This window comes from Lethenteron reissneri, unplaced genomic scaffold, assembly GCF_015708825.2.
Source record: "Lethenteron reissneri isolate LAM-NWPU_2019-01 unplaced genomic scaffold, ASM1570882v1 scaffold_1638, whole genome shotgun sequence".
Lineage (NCBI taxonomy): Eukaryota > Metazoa > Chordata > Hyperoartia > Petromyzontiformes > Petromyzontidae > Lethenteron > Lethenteron reissneri.
Window position 1 is genome coordinate 369,598 of NW_026891375.1, and position 18,205 is coordinate 387,802.

The 18,205-nt window shown below is 56.5% G+C and overlaps 2 protein-coding genes across 3 annotated transcripts in view; both read left to right on the top strand.

Moving 5' to 3' along the window:
* The window catches only part of LOC133362926 (mth938 domain-containing protein-like), a 93,529-nt gene that overhangs the window by 59,019 nt on the left and 16,305 nt on the right, over positions 1 to 18,205 (top strand). The window lies entirely within an intron of this gene.
* Positions 1 to 18,205, top strand: part of LOC133362886 (cyclic AMP-dependent transcription factor ATF-6 beta-like) — a 47,344-nt gene that overhangs the window by 21,215 nt on the left and 7,924 nt on the right. For both annotated transcript variants that reach the window (XM_061581835.1, XM_061581836.1), the window contains exons 9-13: positions 1,953 to 2,041; positions 6,284 to 6,433; positions 7,393 to 7,491; positions 11,114 to 11,204; positions 15,892 to 15,959. In XM_061581835.1, the coding sequence (XP_061437819.1) occupies positions 1,953 to 2,041; positions 6,284 to 6,433; positions 7,393 to 7,491; positions 11,114 to 11,204; positions 15,892 to 15,959 (497 nt within the window). The remainder of the gene's footprint in view (positions 1 to 1,952; positions 2,042 to 6,283; positions 6,434 to 7,392; positions 7,492 to 11,113; positions 11,205 to 15,891; positions 15,960 to 18,205) is intronic.

The following is an 18,205-nucleotide window of genomic DNA, read 5'->3' on the forward strand; positions in this document are numbered from 1 at the left end:
CAGGTCGACTGAGATGACTGAGTTGACTGGCTGATGCACCACCTGTGCCCCCTACTGTACCAACTTGCTGTGCTTCAGCCACCCGGCGCTCCGATCGTTGTTGTGAGCGTCGCTCGCTCCTCCGCCCTCTGTTGTTGTTGGAGGGCGACTGCCTCCAACTGCCCAGTAGCGTCCTTCACGAGCCTCCTCCATAGAGGCCGATCTTGACCGCTGGTACCAGTCATTGGCAAGTCCACTCACACACATCCTCCTGTACCACATCACTCCATCGCTTCTCTAGCCCGTGCCGCGCCCGTTTAGCCCCCTCGATCCGGCCGAACAAAACCTGTTTAGGCACGCGATAATTATGCATGTGGGCTACATGGCCCAGCCAACGCAGCCTTGCCTGTGTGTGCATGTGTGTGCACACACAGGTGTGTGCACACACAGGTACACGCACACACAGGTACATGCACACACAGGTACACGCACACACAGGTACATGCACACATGCACAGGTACACACGCGCACATACAGATGCATGCACACGCACACGCACACATGCACACACACACAGGTACACACACACAAATACAAAGCTCCCACGTAGAGCCTGTAGCAGACTGTTGGGGTAAGTACTGTTAGCGAGCAGCACCTATGAAGGCCGGGACAGCACACAAGGGGGTGGGTGGCTTGCACCACACCCGGCCGCCTTTGTCTCCCCAGTGGCGATGTTTACACATCGCGCCAGGTACTCATTTGAGGCTGAGTCGACCTAGGGGAGGCCCAGGACCGGTTCAGATAGTAGTCACCGGTGTTGGGCGGGAATCAAACCCGGGTTGCACACACAGCTACCCACACACCACGAGGGATCTTCGTCTGGTGTGTGTCTGAGTATTGGTAGACCCATACATGTGTAGTAGGTTCAATGAGACATGGACGACGTAGTCGGAGGCACACTTATTTATTATAACGTTTCACTCAGCACAGGCCAATGTATACAACACTCAAAGGGGTAACGGCCCCTTCACCCGTCTAACAGGGAGACCCCACTATCTCTAACCCGGCTAGCCTACTCCCAGGTCCTCCACTTGAGAGCTAGGGGAGGCTAGCTGATCTAGCTCTGGCCAAGCTGGGATCACGGCACCCTGAGTCACCAGACCGGCTCTTACAAGAGCATCGGCTCTGGGCTCTCGGGGCCACGCCGCTGGCTTGCCCTGGTCGGTCCTTAGAAGGACAGCGATCCAGGGGAGTCCCAGGGCCTATCTAGCCGGTCTTCTCTCTTCACTGGTTTAAGCTAAACACTGAACCCCGAGCCCACCGGCTCACCGCCTTATATAGCAACTCCCCCCCCCCCGAGGGGTGGGGCCGTGGGGGATCACAGCGCCGTTACAGCCCCCCAGGGCTAACCGATGCGGACGTGGATGTAAGCATCCTTCCGCGTGCGGGCATAACCACCCCCGGTGTGTTTGTTCGCCCTCCCGTAACACCCCTACACATGAAATGAAACTTAATTTTACCAAGTAAGAAGGCCCCACTGAGCTCCGTAGCTTTTTTTACAGAAGCATCTTGGCTATCACAAACGACAGCTCAACCAAGTGACTGATCATCATGATCATCACGTGGAAATTTTTAGCAGGGATCAAACAATCTTAACGGGTGGTGACGTTGATTTTAAATGTGGAGGGAAAAACCGGAGGACCCGGAGAAAAATCCACGTGACCACAGGGAGAGAGACGCATACTCCAAATATACAGCAGCAGGCATCGTCAGGGTCGGGATCGAACCCACGAACTCCTGTAGGCCAGGCGAGGGAGTTCACATCTCCTAGCCACCACGGGTGTGTAAGCCAACACGGGGGACCTTTGACTGGTGTGTGTGTGTGGGTATCGGTACACCCATACACACTTGCCCCACGAGTGTGTGAGGCTACACGGGGGATCTTTGTCTGGTGTGTGTGTGGCTGTGGCAGGGTGGAGGGGGTGGTGCTGCCCGCACCACGAAGGCTGTCTGTGCCATGGCGCTGCTGGCGTTCATCGTCCTGGGATACGGCCCCCTCGGGTGAGTGGTGGTGGTTGGTGATGGTGGTTGTGGTGGTGGTGGTGGTGGTGATGCTGGTGGGTGATGGTGGTGATGGTGATAGGGGTAGTAATGGTGGTAGTAATGGTGGTGGTGATGAGACCGGCAAAAACAACCCCCTAGCTCCTCGTGGTGCCATACCCTGTTGTGGGCAGTGCCATGGGGGGAGAGCTCATTTAATTTGCACTTTCTCCTCATGGCGTTTGTAACCACCACAGCGGCCAAATGGGGCTTTGGATGCATGCGGGGGGCTGGTAACCCCTCCAACTTCAATTAATTACCACTAAAACACGACTGAAAATTGTAATTAATAAGTTTGTGCCGGAGGCCCTGGGGGGACAGGTGTCTATGACGTCTCTTGGCCAAACCCCATTTGGCGCACCCAGGAGACTGAATCCTCACCCTCGGGGCTCCTCCAGAAACAACAAAAAACCACTACGTGTGGCTACGTGGAAAGTTGGAATACTCACTGCGGAGGAAAGGCTGCCACTCCTCTGTCGGGAACTGGACCGGAACCGCCTGGATCTCTGTGGTATTCAGGAGGTCCGGTGGACCGGCTCTGGCTCCTGCCACCATGAGGGGTGGACAGTCCTCTACTCGGGGCAGGAGACTGCCAAACAACAGGGTGTGGCTCTTCTTCTGAACAAAAGAATGAAGGTGAGATGGGAACGTGGCGGTGAGGTGTGGGAAGCTGTAAGCCCCAGGCTACTTTGGACTCGCCTTCCCATCAACCAGAGGCGAGGAGTGGTGGTCGTGGTTACTTATGCCCCCACCGAAGACGAACATCCGTGGAGGGATGCAGGCAAGGCCGATGAGTCAGATGCCTTCTATGACCTCCTGTCACAGGTGCTGGCTAAAGTGGCCCCTCGGAATAGAGTCATCCTGTTGGGTGACTTCAATGCCCCCGAGTTGGTCATGATGCTGGCACCTGGTCTGGAGTGATTGGAAGGCATGGGCCAGATCAGCTCAATAACAACGGTAGGAGGCTGCTAGATTTTTGTGCAGCTCATGGGCTTGTAATTACCAACACGCTGTTCCGGCATCGGCGCATCCACACAAACATCATGGATGCATGCCGGGTCCAAGCAAGAACATCTGCTGGACTACATAGTGACGGACCAGCGGATGGGGGCCCATGTCCTTGACACCAGAACCTACCGTGGAGCTGATCTGCCCACTGACCATCGACGTGTCATCCGTAAGATGTGCCTGCCATTCTTCCACTCCGGTGGTGGGTGTACACCCAGGACCTCATTCAAACCCTTAGTGGCAAGGTCTCGGCTAGCTGATGAAAGTTGCAAGCAAGAATTTAATCATCGCTTGCGGCTATGGTTGGCATCGTCCCCCACTCCTGATGTCGAGGGGAAATGGGCTAGGTTTAGGACTGTGGCTCATGCAGACCTCGGAGACCCTGGCTGACAGAGGAGGTGTTCAGGCTGGCTGAGAAAAAGCAAAAGGCCCACTCTCATCGGCTACAGCATCCCAAGTCGAAGAATGAGGAGGCTTACCGCAGCCTTCGCTCGGAGGTTTGGAGAGCCGTGAGGCGCTGCTAGGATGGGTGGTGGTCGCGGGTTGCTAAGGAGATGGAGTCTGCCTCAATGGCCCGTGATCACAAATAGCTCTTTTATTCCATCAAAAAAGTAACCTGCAGCGCCACACCGATTGCCATCATTAAGGGAAAGAACGGTGATCCAATCTCTGACCCCCACGAACAGGTTTGCAGATTTGCTGAGAATTTCTGTGAGGTCCTGGGGGAGGGGAAATCCCTCAGCCTGGAAAACAACGTGGGACAAAGTGGGGATGACCCTGCCGAGGCTGCGGTGCCTCAAATATTGGAAGAAGAAGTCACCCACTGTGAGTGGCTTGCTGAGGTGCCATCTGTTGAGGAGTCTGAGACCAGGAAAGGCACCAGGCAGAGATGATATTCCAAGCGAAATGCTGAGGGAGGGTGAAGTTTGTGTACAGACTACCTACATGACGTTATAACAACAGTCTGGACTACTGGATGGGTTCCGCAGAATTGTAAGGATGCCCTGATGGTCCCCCTATTTAAGAAGGGGACCGCACAGACTGTAACAACTAGAGGGGCATCTCACTCTTCAGTGTGCTGGGAAAGGTCCTGGCAAGGATTATTCAACATCGCCTTTGTTATGCACGCTGAAGAGAGGCTTGTGCAGCCCAAATGCGGTTTCAGGAAAGGGCGGTCCTGCACAGATGCCATATTTTCTGTCCGTCTGCTACAGCAGAGGTGTAGGGAATTCCAACAAGACCTACATCTCTGCTTTATTGAGCTGGTCAAGGCATATGATGCCATCAGTAGGCCTGGGCTCTGGGTTCTTCATGCTTTCGGAGTCCCTGACCCGCTGCTCACAATCATTAGGGACCTTCATGATGGTGAGCGGGCCGTGGTAAAACTACGTGGCTGGGAGTCGGAGCCATTCCCTGTTCACTTTGGGGTTGCGACAGGGATGTCCTCTGGCTCCCACATTATTTAACATCTATTTTGACCACGTAGTTCGTGACGCCTTCAATAGCTGTACCGGAGGAATTTCCATCTGGTACAGATACAATGGATGCCCGGGTGCAGTCAAGAGATGGCTCCCTATTGCTCAACCATGTTATGTATGCCGATGATCTCGTAATTGCTGCTCACTGCTGAAGCTGGAGCTTGCCACTAAGAGGTGGGGCCTTACCATCAGCCCCACCAAAACTAAGCACCTGCCTGCGTATTTTGTACCATAGGACACTCCACCCCCAGAACTCCCAATTGGTGAGAGGGCAGTTGTGGAGAGAGTGGAGAGTTTCCCATACCTGGGCAGTGTGCTCATGACCGGCTCCGGTAGAACAGCAGAAGTCTCACTCCGAATTAGTCGAGCAGCATTATCTTTTCATCGGTTGCGTAACGCTGTGTGGAAGAGACCTGGTCTGTTGCTCCGCACGAAGCTTCAGGTCTTCTCGGCCACAGTCATTCCCTCCCTTGTCTACGCTTGCAAAACGTGACCCCCCTAATGGAACATTTTCGCCAATGACTGCTACCAGCAGTGTCAAGATCGGCCTCTGTGGAGGAGGCTCGTGAAGGACACTACTGGGCAGTTGGAGGCAGTCGCCCTCCAATAACAACGGAGGGGGAGTAGCGACGCTCACAACAACGAGCGGAGCGCCGGGTGGGTAAAGCACAGCAAGTTGGCACAGTAGAGGGCACAGGTGGTGCATCAGTCAGTCATCTCAGTCAGTCGACCCGTGGCATCTGGGTCTGCCTCGTGACCTCCTGCCAGCATGCGTTCGACACTTCACGTGGCCTCAACGTCCACATAGCCTGGCACAAGCGTCGTGACATCACCGCCACTTAGTGGTGAATGCACTGCGCTACGAACCTGGCGACCCGGGTTCGATTTCCGCTCACAGCCAACACCAGTGGCGATTAACTGAACCGTTGTTGTTCCTCCCCTAGGTAGATTCAGCCTCAAATGAGTACCTGGTGCGGTGTGTAAACACTGCCGCTGGGGAGACGAAGGTGGCCGGGCGTGGTGCTGGCCACCCACCCCCTTGCGTGCCAGTGCCGGCCTTCATAGGTGCTCGCTCACAGCACTTGCCCCAACAGTCTGTTAAGGCTATATAGGGGATCTTTGTCTTTGGTGATGGTGGTCATGGTTAACGATGTTGACAATGATGATGTCGATGTTGACGATGTTCATGTTGACGTCGACGATGATGACGATGTCGATGTTGAAAATGTTCATGTTAACGATGTTGACAATGATAATGTCGATGTTGACGATGTTCATGTTGACGTCAACGATGATGACGATGTCGATATTGAAAATGTTCATGTTAACGATGTTGACAATGATGATGTCGATGTTGACGATGTTCATGTTGACGTCAACGATGATGACGATGTCGATGTTGAAAATGTTCATGTTAACGATGTTGACAATGATGATGTCGATGTTGACGGTGGTGACAATGTTGACGATAGTGACGATGACGACGACGATGTTGACGATGTCGATGATGACGATGTTTACAGTGGTGACGATGTTGACGATGAAGATTTCCATGGCGATGATGACAATGTTGACGATGATGATGTGGATGTTGGCGATGTTCATTTTGACGATATCGACGATGTTGATGATGACGACGATTTTGACGATGATGACGACGATGTTGACGACGATGACGATGACGACGTTGTTGATGTAGTTGTTGCTGCTGTTGCAGGCTGGGCCCGCTGGGGGAGGCCCCCCACTCCCCTGCCCCCCACCCCCGCCTGCTGCCCCCCCTGCCCGGGCGGAGGCTGCTGGGGTACGAGGAGCGGGCACAGCCACCCCCCTCGACCCCCCCCACAGAGACGCAGCGCCCACACAGCCGGTGAGGGGTCACGGGGAGAGGTCAACAGCAAGCTCACAGCTCCCTTCATGACAACTCGCCCACCCACCCACTCACTCACCCACTCATTCACCCACTCACCCCCCACTCACCCACCCACTCATTCACCCACCCACTCACTCGCCCACCCATTCACCCACCCACTCACCCACCCACCCACCCACTCACCCACCCACCCACCCACTCACTCACCCACCCACCCACCCACTCACCCACCCCCACCCACCCACTCACCCACCCACCCACCCACTCACCCACCCACTCACCCACCCACCCACCCACTCACCCACCCACCCACCCACCCACCCACCCACCCACCCACTCACCCACCCACTCACCCACCCACTCACCCACCCACCCACTCACCCACCCACTCACCCACCCACCCACTCACCCATCCACTCATCCACCCACCGACCTTTACTTACTGTGTGTGTCTCTGTGTGAGTCTCTGGGTCTCTGTGTTAGTCTATCAGTATCTGTGTGAGTCTATGGGTTTCTGTGTGAGGCTCTAGGTCTTTGTGAGTCTATGGATATCTTTGTGAACCTGCAAGTCTCTGTGAGAGTCTGTGAGTTTTTGAGTCTGTGTGAGTCTGTGAGTCTCAATGGCTTGCGGATTCCTTTATCCAGCATGTTAGCGCTGCCCTGCGCTACGAACCCAGAATAGACCCGAGTTTGATTCCCACTCACGGCCAACAATGCCAGTGACAGCAATGATCTGAACCAGTCCTGAGCCTCCGCTAGGCTGAGCCCTGTCCCTCAAATGAGTACCTGGTGCAGTGTCGTAAATATCAGCACTGGGGAGACAAAGGCGGCCGGGCGTGGTGCTGGCCACTCACCCCCTCGTGTGCCACAGTGCCGGCCTTCGTAGGTGCTTGCTAACAGCACTTGCCCCTACAGTCTGTGTGAGGCTACCCGTGGGATCTTTGTCTTTGTTGTAGTGCACGCTGGGCTGACTCGGAACTGGTCCTGAGGAGGGACGACCAAGTTGTGATCCTACCCCAGTCCTGCATCCAGCTCAACAGCAGCGAGATCCTGCGGTAGCTCGCTCACCACTCGCTCACCACTCGCTCACCACTCACTCACCACCCACTCACCACCCACCAACCGCTCACTCACCACTCGCTCACAACTCTCTCACCACCCACCAACCGCTCACCACACACTCACCACTCGCTCACCACTCGCTCACCACCCACCAACCGCTCACCACACACTCACCACTCGCTCACCAGTCGCTCACCACTCACTCACCAATCACTCACCACTCGCTCACCACTCGCTCACCACTCGCTCACCACCCACCAACCGCTCACCACACACTCACCACTCGCTCACCACTCGCTCACCACTCACTCACCAATCACTCACCACTCGCTCACCACTCACCACTCGCTCACCACTCACCACTCGCTCACCACTCACCACTCGCTCACCACCCACCAACCGCTCACCACTCGCTCACCACTCTCTCACCACGCACCCACCACTCACCACACACTGACCACTCGCTCACCACTCACTCATCACTCAACACTCACCCACCAACCGCTCACCACTCACTCCCCACTCACTCACCACTCGCTCACCACTCGCTCACCACCCACCAACCGCTCACCACTCACTCACCACTCGCTCACAACACGCTCACCACGTGCCCACCGCTCACCACTCACTCCCCACTCGCTCACCACGTGCCCACCGCTCACCACGCTCACCACTCGCTCACCACTCGCTCACCACTCACTCACCACTCGCTCACCACTCGCTCACCACCCACCAACCGCTCACCACTCACCACTCGCTCACAACACGCTCACCACTCAGTCACCACTCGCTCACCACGCGCCCACCGCTCACCACTCCGTCACCACTCGCTCACCACGTGCCCACCGCTCACCACTCACTCCCCACTCGCTCACCACCCACCAACCGCTCACCACTCACTCACCACTCGCTCACCACGCGCCCACCGCTCACCACTCGCTCCCCACTCGCTCACCACTGGCTCACCATGTGCCCACTGCTCACCACGCTCACCACTCGCTCACCACTCGCTCACCACCCACTCACCACTCACCACACACTGACCACTCGCTCACCACCCACCAACCGCTCACCACTCACTCGCCACACACTCACCACTCGCTCACCACTCGCTCACCACTCGCTCACCACCCACCAACCGCTCACCACTCACTCGCCACACACTCACCACTCGCTCACCACTCGCTCACCACTCGCTCACCACCCACCAACCGCTCACCACTCACTCACCACTCGCTCACCACGCGCCCATTGCTCACCACTCGCTCACCACTCGCTCACCACTCGCTCACCACTCGCTCACCACCCACCAACCGCTCACCACTCACTCACCACTCGCTCACCACGCGCCCATTGCTCACCACTCGCTCACCACTCGCTCACCACTCGCTCACCACTCGCTCACCACCCACCAACCGCTCACCACTCACTCACCACTCGCTCACCACTCGCTCACCACCCACCAACCGCTCACCACTCACTCCCCACTCGCTCACCACTCGCTCACCACTCACTCACCACTCGCTCACCACTCGCTCACCACTCGCTCACCACGCGCCCACCGCTCACCACTCGCTCACCACTCGCTCACCACTCGCTCACCACTCACTCACCACTCGCTCACCACTCGCTCACCACTCGCTCACCACTCGCTCACCACGCGCCCACCGCTCACCACTCACTCCCCACTCGCTCACCACTCGCTCACCACTCACTCACCACTCGCTCACCACTCGCTCACCACTCGCTCACCACGCGCCCACCGCTCACCACGCTCACCACTCGCTCACCACTCACTCACCACTCGCTCACCAATCACTCACCACTCGCTCACCACTCACTCACCACTCGCTCACCACTCACCACTCGCTCACCACTAACCAACCGCTCACCACTCGCTCACCACTCTCTCACCACGCGTCCACCACTCACCACACACTGACCACTCGCTCACCACTCACTCATCACTCAACACTCACCCACCAACCGCTCACCACTCACTCACCGCTCGCTCACCACGCGCCCACCGCTCGCCACACACTCACCACTCGCTCACCACTCGCTCACCACGCGCCCACCGCTCACCACTCACTCCCCACTCGCTCACCACTCGCTCACCACGTGCCCACTGCTCACCACTCACTCCCCACTCGCTCACCACCCACCAACCGCTCACCACTCACTCACCACTCGCTCACCACACGCCCACCGCTCACCACTCGCTCACCACGCGCCCACCGCTCGCCACACACTCACCACTCGCTCACCACTCGCTCACCACTCGCTCACCACTCACTCACCACTCGCTCACCACTCGCTCACCACGCGCCCACCGCTCACCACTCGCTCACCACTCGCTCACCACACGCCCACCGCTCACCACTCGCTCACCACGCGCCCACCGCTCGCCACACACTCACCACTCGCTCACCACTCGCTCACCACGCGCCCACCGCTCACCACTCGCTCACCACTCGCTCACCACGTGCTCACCGCTCACCACGCTCACCACTCGCTCACCACACACTCACCACTCGCTCACCACTCGCTCACCACGTGCTCACCGCTCACCACGCTCACCACTCGCTCACCACACACTCACCACTCGCTCACCACCCACCAACCGCTCACCACTCACTCACCACTCGCTCACCACTCGCTCACCACTCGCTCACCACTCGCTCACCACTCGCTCACCACTCGCTCACCACCCACCAACCGCTCACCACTCGCTCACCACTCGCTCACCACTCGCTCACCACCCACCAACCGCTCACCACTCACTCACCACTCGCTGACAACACGCTCACCACTCGCTCACCACTCGCTCACCACTCGCTCACCACTCGCTCACCACTCGCTCACCACCCACCAACCGCTCACCACTCACTCACCACTCGCTCATCACGCGCCCACCGCTCACCACTCACCACTCACCACTCGCTCACTACTCGCTCATCACGTGCCCACCGCTCACCACTCACTCACCACTCACTCACCACTCGCTCATCACGCGCTCACCACTCACCACTCACTCACTACTCGCTCATCACGCGCCCACCGCTCACCACTCACCACTCGCTCACCACGCGCCCACCGCTCACCACTCGCTCGTGTGCGTATTTACGTGTGTGTGTGCGTATTTACATGTTTGCGTATTTACGTGTGTGTGCATGTATGTGTGCTCGTATGCGTGTGCGCGCGCATCTGCGTGTGAGTGTGTGCGCGCGCGTGTGTGCACGTGTGTGCGCGTGTGTGCGCGTGTGTGTACGTGTGTGTGTTTTATGGGGAGCGGTAGCGTAGTGGCGAGCACGCGCTGCACTACGAACCCGGCAACCCAGGTACGGTTCCCGCTCACGGCCAACACCCGTTACAGCGATTATCCGAACCGGTCCTCGGCCTCCCCTAGGTCGACTCGGCCTCAAATGAGTACCTGGTACGTTGTGTAGTAAACATCGCCACTGGGGAGACAAAGGCGGCCGGGCGTGATGCTGGCCACCCACCCCCTTCGTGTGCCGTGCCAGCCTTCATAGGTGCTGCTCTATAATAGCACTTGCCCCTACACTCTGGAAGGCTACATGAGGGATCTTTATATTTTTTGCATGTGTCTGTCAGGCTGTCTGGGGAGCTGCATGGATGGATTCTGCGGCACGAGCGGCAGCGCAATCGCACCGTGCTCACTCCAGCGGCACGCTCAACCCCCCCGGTGATCACTCACAGGGATCACTCACTGACTCTCACAACAACAACAACAACCGCCATTCGCCACTAAGTGGTGGTGACGCCACCACAACGCTTGTGCCAGGCCATGTGCACCTTGAGGCCACGTGAAGTGTCGAACGCCCGCTGGCAGGAGGTCACGGGGCAGACCCAGGTGCCACGGGTCGACTGACCGAGATGACTGAGATGACTGGCTGATGCACCACCTGTGCCCCCTACTGTACCAACTTGCTGTGCTTTAGCCACCCGGCGCTCCGCTCGTTGTTGTGAGCGTCGCTCCTCCGCCCTTCGTTGTCAGAATCAGAATATGTATTATTCTGGAGGAAGCCGATGAGCTATACAGCTCTTTTTCAAACAGGGCAACTGCCTCCAACTGCCCAGTAGCGTCCTTCACGAGCCTCCTCCATTGAGGCCGATCTTGACACCGCTGGTATCAGTCATCGGCAAGTCCACTCAGCTCCACGTCCTCCTGTACCACATCACTCCATCCCTTTTCTAGTCCGTGCTGCAGCCGTTTAACCCCCTCGATCCGGCCGAACAAAAGCTGTTTAGGCATGCGCTGGCTGGGCATGCGGGCTACATTACCCAGCCAACGCATCCTTGCCTGCCGGAGGAGCTCACTGATGGGACTTTGCCCAGATCTTTCAAGGATTTGTGAGCTCCTCACACAATCTAGCCTGGTTAAACCCAGGATGGATCGTAGGCAGGCCAGCCTAAATGTTTCCAACCGGCGAAGATGCTCCACTAGGGGGGTCCACGTTTCGCAAGCGTAGAGAAGGGAGGGAATGACTGTGGCCGAGAAGACCTGAAGCTTCGTGCGGAGCGACAGACCAGGTAGCTTCCACACAGCGTTACGCAACCGATGAAAAGATATTGCCGCTCGACTGATTCGGAGTGAGACCTCTGCTGATAAACTGGAGCCGGTCATAAGCACACTGCCCAGGTATGGGAAACTCTCCACTCTCTCCACAACTGCCCCATCACCAATTGGGAGTTGTGGGGGTGGAGTGTTCGATGGTACAAAATACCCAGGCAGGTGCTTAGTTTTGGTGGGGCTGATGGTAAGGCCCCACCTCTTAGTGGCACGCTCCAGTCTCAGCAGCAGCATCTCCAACTCCTCTTCTGAATGAGCAGCTATTACCAAATCATCGGCATGCATAACGTGGTTGACCAATAGGGAGCCATCCCTTGATCGCACCCGGGCGTCGATCAGCCTCCCATTATATCTGTACCAAATGGAAATTCCCCCGGTACAGCTATTGAAGGCTTCACGAACTACGAGGTCAAAATAGATGTTAAATAATGTGGGAGCCAGAGGACATCCCTGTCGCACCCCAAGGTGTACAGGGAAAGGCTCTGACTCCCGGCCACGTAGTTTTACCCGGGCCCGCTCACCATCATGAAGGTCCTTAATGATCGTTAGCAGAGGGTCAGGGACTCCGAAAGCACGAAGAACAACCCAGAGCCCAGGCCTACTGATGGTATCATAGGCATTGACCAGGTCAATAAAGCAGAGATGTAAGTCTTGTTGGAATTTCCTACACCTCTGCTGTAGCAGATGGACAGAAAATATGGCATCTGTGCAGTACCGCCCTTTCCTGAAACCGCATTGGGGCTCCGCAAGCCTCTCCTCAGCGTGCCTAGCAAGGCGATGTTGAATAATCCTTTCCAGGACCTTTCCCGGCACACTGAGGAGTGAGATGCCCCTGTAGTTGTTACAGTCTGTGCGGTCCCGCTTCTTAAAGAGGGGGACCACCAGGGTATCCTTCCAATCCTGCGGAACCCGTTTAGTGGTTGTGACTGTTGTTATGATGTCATATAGGGCAGTCTGTGCACAAACGCCACCCTCCCTCAGCATTTCGCCTGGGAGATCATCTCTGCCCAGTGCCTTTCCTGGTCTCCTGGTCTCAGACTCTGGATCGCCTTCAGTACTTCCTCAACAGATGGCACCTCAGCCAGCCACTCACAGGGGGTGACCTCTTCCAATATTTGAGGCACCACAGCCTCAGCAGGGTTATCCCCACTTTGTGCCATGATGTTTTCCTGGCTGAGGGATTTCCCTTCCCCCAGGACCTCACAGAAATGCTCAGCAAATCTGCAAACCTGTTCCTGGGGGTTGGAGATTGGATCACCGTTTTTCCCCTAATGATGGTAATAGGTGTGGCGCTGCAGGTTACTTTTTTGATGGAGTTAAATAATGATTGGTGATCGCTGGCCACTGAGGCAGACTCTATCTCCTCAGCAACCCGCGACCACCACCCATCCTTGCAGCGCCTCACGGCTCTCCGAACCTCCGAGCGAAGGCTGCGGTAAACCTCCTCATTCTCTGACGTGGGATGCTGTAACCGATGAGAGTGGGCCTGTCGCTTTTTCTCAACTAACCTGAACACCTCCTCTGTCAGCCAGGCTTTCTGGGGAGGTCTGGACCGCGTACCCAAAGCAGCCATTGCAGCTACATGAGTCACAGTCCTAAACCTCGCCCATTTACCCTCGACATCAGTAGGAGTGGGGGACGATGCCAACCCCAGCTGCAAGCGATGATGAAATTCTCGCTTGCAACTTTCATCAGCTAACTGAGACCAGGCCACTTTTGGTTGGAATGGGGTCCTGGGTGTACACCCACCAACGGAGTGGAAGAATGGCAGGCACATCTTACAGATGGCGAGTCGATGGTCAGAGGGCAGATCAGCTCCACGGTAGGTCCTGGTGTCAAGGACATGGGCTCGCATCCGCTGGTCTGTCACTATGTAGTCCAGCAGATGTTCTTGCTTGGACCCGGCATGTATCCATGATGTGGTGTGGATGCGCTGATGCCGGAAGAGCGTGTTGGTAATTACAGGCCCATCGGCTGCACAAAAATCTAGCAGCCTCCTACAGTTGTTATTGAGCTGATCTGGCCCATGCCTTCCAATCACTCCAGACCAGGTGCCAGCATCATGATCAACTCGGGCATTGAAGTCACCCAACAAGATGACTCTGTCCCGAGTGGCCACTTTAGCCAGCACCTGTGACAGGAGGTCATAGAAAGCGTCTGACTCATCGGCTTTGCCTGCATCCCTCCACGGATGTTCGTCTTCGGTGGGGGCATAAGTAACCACGACCACCACTCCTCGCCTCTGGTTGATGGGAAGGCGAGCCCAAAGTATCCTGGGGCTTACAGCTTCCCACACCTCACCGCCACGCTCCCACGCCCCCTTCATTCTTTTGTTCAGAAGAAGAGCCACACCCTGTTGTTTGGCAGTCTCCTGCCCCGAGTAGAGGACTGTCCACCCCTCATGGTGGCAGGAGCCAGAACCGGTCCACCGGACCTCCTGAATGCCACAGAGATCCAGGCGGTACCGGTCCAGCTCCCGACAGAGGAGTGGCAACCTCTCCTCCGCAGTGAGCGTTCGAACATTCCACGTGGCCATCCGCAATGGTTTTTTGTTGTTTCTGGAGGAGCCCCGAGGGTGAAAATTCAATCTCCTGGCTCCGCCAAATGGGGTTTGGCCAGGAGACGTCATAAAAGCCTGACCCCCCGGGGCCTCCGGCACAAGCTTATTAGTTACAGGTTTATGTTTAATTCGTAGTTTAGTGGTGGTTAATTGAAGGTGGAGGGGTTACCAGCCCCTCGCACCCGTCCAGAGCCCCCGTTTAGCCACTGTGGTGGGCACAGATGCCATGAGGGGAGAGGCCAATGGGCATTGGCCCTCCCCCCACAGCACTGCCCACGACAGTGTTGCCCGTCCGGCACCGCGAGGAGGTAGGAGGTTGTTTTGCCAGACTCACTCACACACACTCACTCACACGCACTCACTCACACGCACTCACTCACACGCACTGACTCACATGCACTCACTCACACACACTCACAATCACTCACACGCACTGACTCACACGCAACTCACACACACTCTCACTCACAAACTCACTCACAAACTCACTCACACACACACTCACTCACACGCACTCACTCACACGCACTCACTCGCACTTGCACTCACTCGCACACACGCACTCACTCACTCTCACTCACACGCACTCACTCGCACGCACTCACTCGCACGCACTCACTCGCACGTACTCACTCGCACGCACTCACACGCACTCACTCACACGCACTCACTCACACGCAACTCACACACACTCTCACTCACAAACTCACTCACACACACACTCACACGCACTCACTCACACGCACTCACTCACACACACTCACTCGCACTTGCACTCACTCGCACACACGCACTCACTCACTCTCACTCACACGCACTCACTCGCACGCACTCACTCGCACGTACTCGCACGCACGCACTCACTCACACGCACTCACTCACACGCACTCACTCACACGCACTCACTCACACGCACTCACTCACACGCACTCACTCACACGCACTGACTCACACGCACTCACTCTCACTCACTCACACACTCACACACACTCACTCACTCTCACTCACACGCACTCACTCGCACGCACTCACTCACATGCACTGACTCACACGCACTGACTCACACGCACTCACTCTCACTCACTCACACGCTCACACACACACTCACACGCTCACACACACACTCACACACACGCACACGCTCACACACTCACACACACAATCACTCTCACTCACTCACGCGCACTCTGACAGGGGGTCACTCGCTGTGTGTGCGCGCCACTGTCCGTGTCCCCGCAGAGGAGGTCTCAGCGCCGCTCCCCCCCACTCATCCCCCCCATGGCCCCCACCGACAACAGCGCAGAGAGGTACCCCTACATACATACGACATACTACCTACATACTACTTACATATGTAATGGGTTCCAGAGACACTTGTAGAGGTAATTTCTTTATTACGATACAACACTCCAAAAGTCCTTATACTCTGTTACAGCCTAGGGACACAGCCTAGGGACACAGCCTAGGGACACAGCCTTATCCTAGCGTGCCTGACACTGGCTACGCTATGGGGTCCTCCGGCTACAATTACCCTAGGGGAGGCTACCTGACCCGACCCAGCCAAGGTGCGGTTCTAGACTCTGGCTTCCTCGGAACTCGCCCTTACAAGGACGTAGAGCCGGGAGTCCCACCACTGGCCCGCACAGCGTCCCGGCCCTTACAAGGACAAGCGGGGCGAGGGGGTCCAGGGTCCTCAGCTGGCTTGTCTTGGGTCTTGAGCTGCGACTGGCCCCCAATCGGCTGGGGAGCGGCCCTTTTATCCCTCTTGCCCATCGAGGGGTGGGGTTGCGTGGGATCCCAGATCCCCCGCAGCCCCCCGCTGGTGGCCCCAAGGGGCTCAGCTGTCTGGCTTGTCTGGGATCCTGAGGCCCGGCGCAGAGGGCCTAGCTGCCTAGGATCCTAGAGCCCCCAGCAGCCCCCCCCCCCTCTTGGGCTGGCACAGTGGCCCCTCCCCTGGGGGTCCAAGGTACCTGCAGATGGGCCCTATCCACCACTGCCGGTAAGTGTGGCCCATCTACGGCACTACACATATATACTACATACTACTTACATACTACTTAAATACTACCTACATACTACATACTACCTACATACCTACTTACTCTCCTTACCAATATACAAGCCTACCCCCTACCAGCCTACCTCTACCCTGTTACCCCTCTACCCCTCTACCAACCTACCAACCTCCTCCCACACTCCCTACCAACCGAGAGCAGTGAGGACATGTTACCTCCCTCGCCTGGTATGCAGAAGGTTTTGGGATTGATCCCGACCCTGACGATGCCTGCTGCTGCTGTATCTTTGGAGTCTGCGTCTCGCTCTCATCATCACGGTGGCTAGGAGATGTTAACTACCTCGCCTGGTCTGCAGGAGGTTGTGGGTTCGATCCCGGCCCCGACGATGCCTGCTGATGTATATTTGGAGTCTGCGTCTCTCTCTCCCTGTGGTCGCGTGGATTGTTCTCCAGGTCCTTCGGTTTTAGAGTATTTGGTTGCTGCTATAAATGTCCACATGATGACAAGCCACTTGGTTGAGCTTATCTCCCTTCCGATATTAGGAAGCCACTGGAGCTGTGCACTTTTAAATAATCAACGAGATCGAAAACTCATTTCTTTAGAACTTTTTTTTGTTTAGTTTGTTATCCTTCCCCTGCACCTCCAGTTAGCACAGTTGGCTACTTACGGTGCGAAAGAAGTTCAACATGGAGAAAAACACATGCAGACTCACGTACTCACTGACCCACCCTCCGATGAGCGCGGTTGGCTACACATGGTGCGAAAGTTCAACCAATATTACCAATAACTGCCATTCGCTACTAAGTGGCGGTGACGTCACCAATGCGCCTGTGCCGGGCCAGGTGCACTTTGAGGTCACGTGAAGTGTTGAAGGTTCTCTGGAATGAGCTCATCGAACAGACCCTGCAGGTGCCATGGGTTGACTGACTGAGATGACTGGTAGATGCACACCAGCTGTACCCCCTACTGTGGCAGCTTGCTGCTTATTATCTGCCCGGCGCTCCGCTCGTTGTGAGCGTCGCTCTTCTGCCCTCCGCTGTTGCTGGAGGCTGACTGCCTCCAACTGCCCAGTAGCCGCGTCATGAGCCTCCTCCTGCAGAAGTTCAACACAAAGATCCCCATACAGCCTTACAGACTGTTGGGCAAGTGCTGTTAGTGAGTAGCACCTATGAAGGCCGGCACGGCACACCGAGGGGGTGGGTGGCCACCTTTGTCTCCCTAGTGGCGATGTTTGCACATCACACCAGGTACTTATTTGAGACCGAGTAGACCAAGGAGAGGCCCAGGACCAGTTCAAATGATCATCACTGGTGTTGGTCGTGAGTGGGAATCGAACTCGGGTCTTTGCCGCTACACCACCACTCTCCACACACACACGTACACACATCCACACACACTAACACGTACACAGTCACACACACACTAACACTTACATACATTCACACACACACTAACACGTACACACAGTCACACACACACTAACACGTACACACATTCACACACACACTAACACGTACACACATTCACACACACACTAA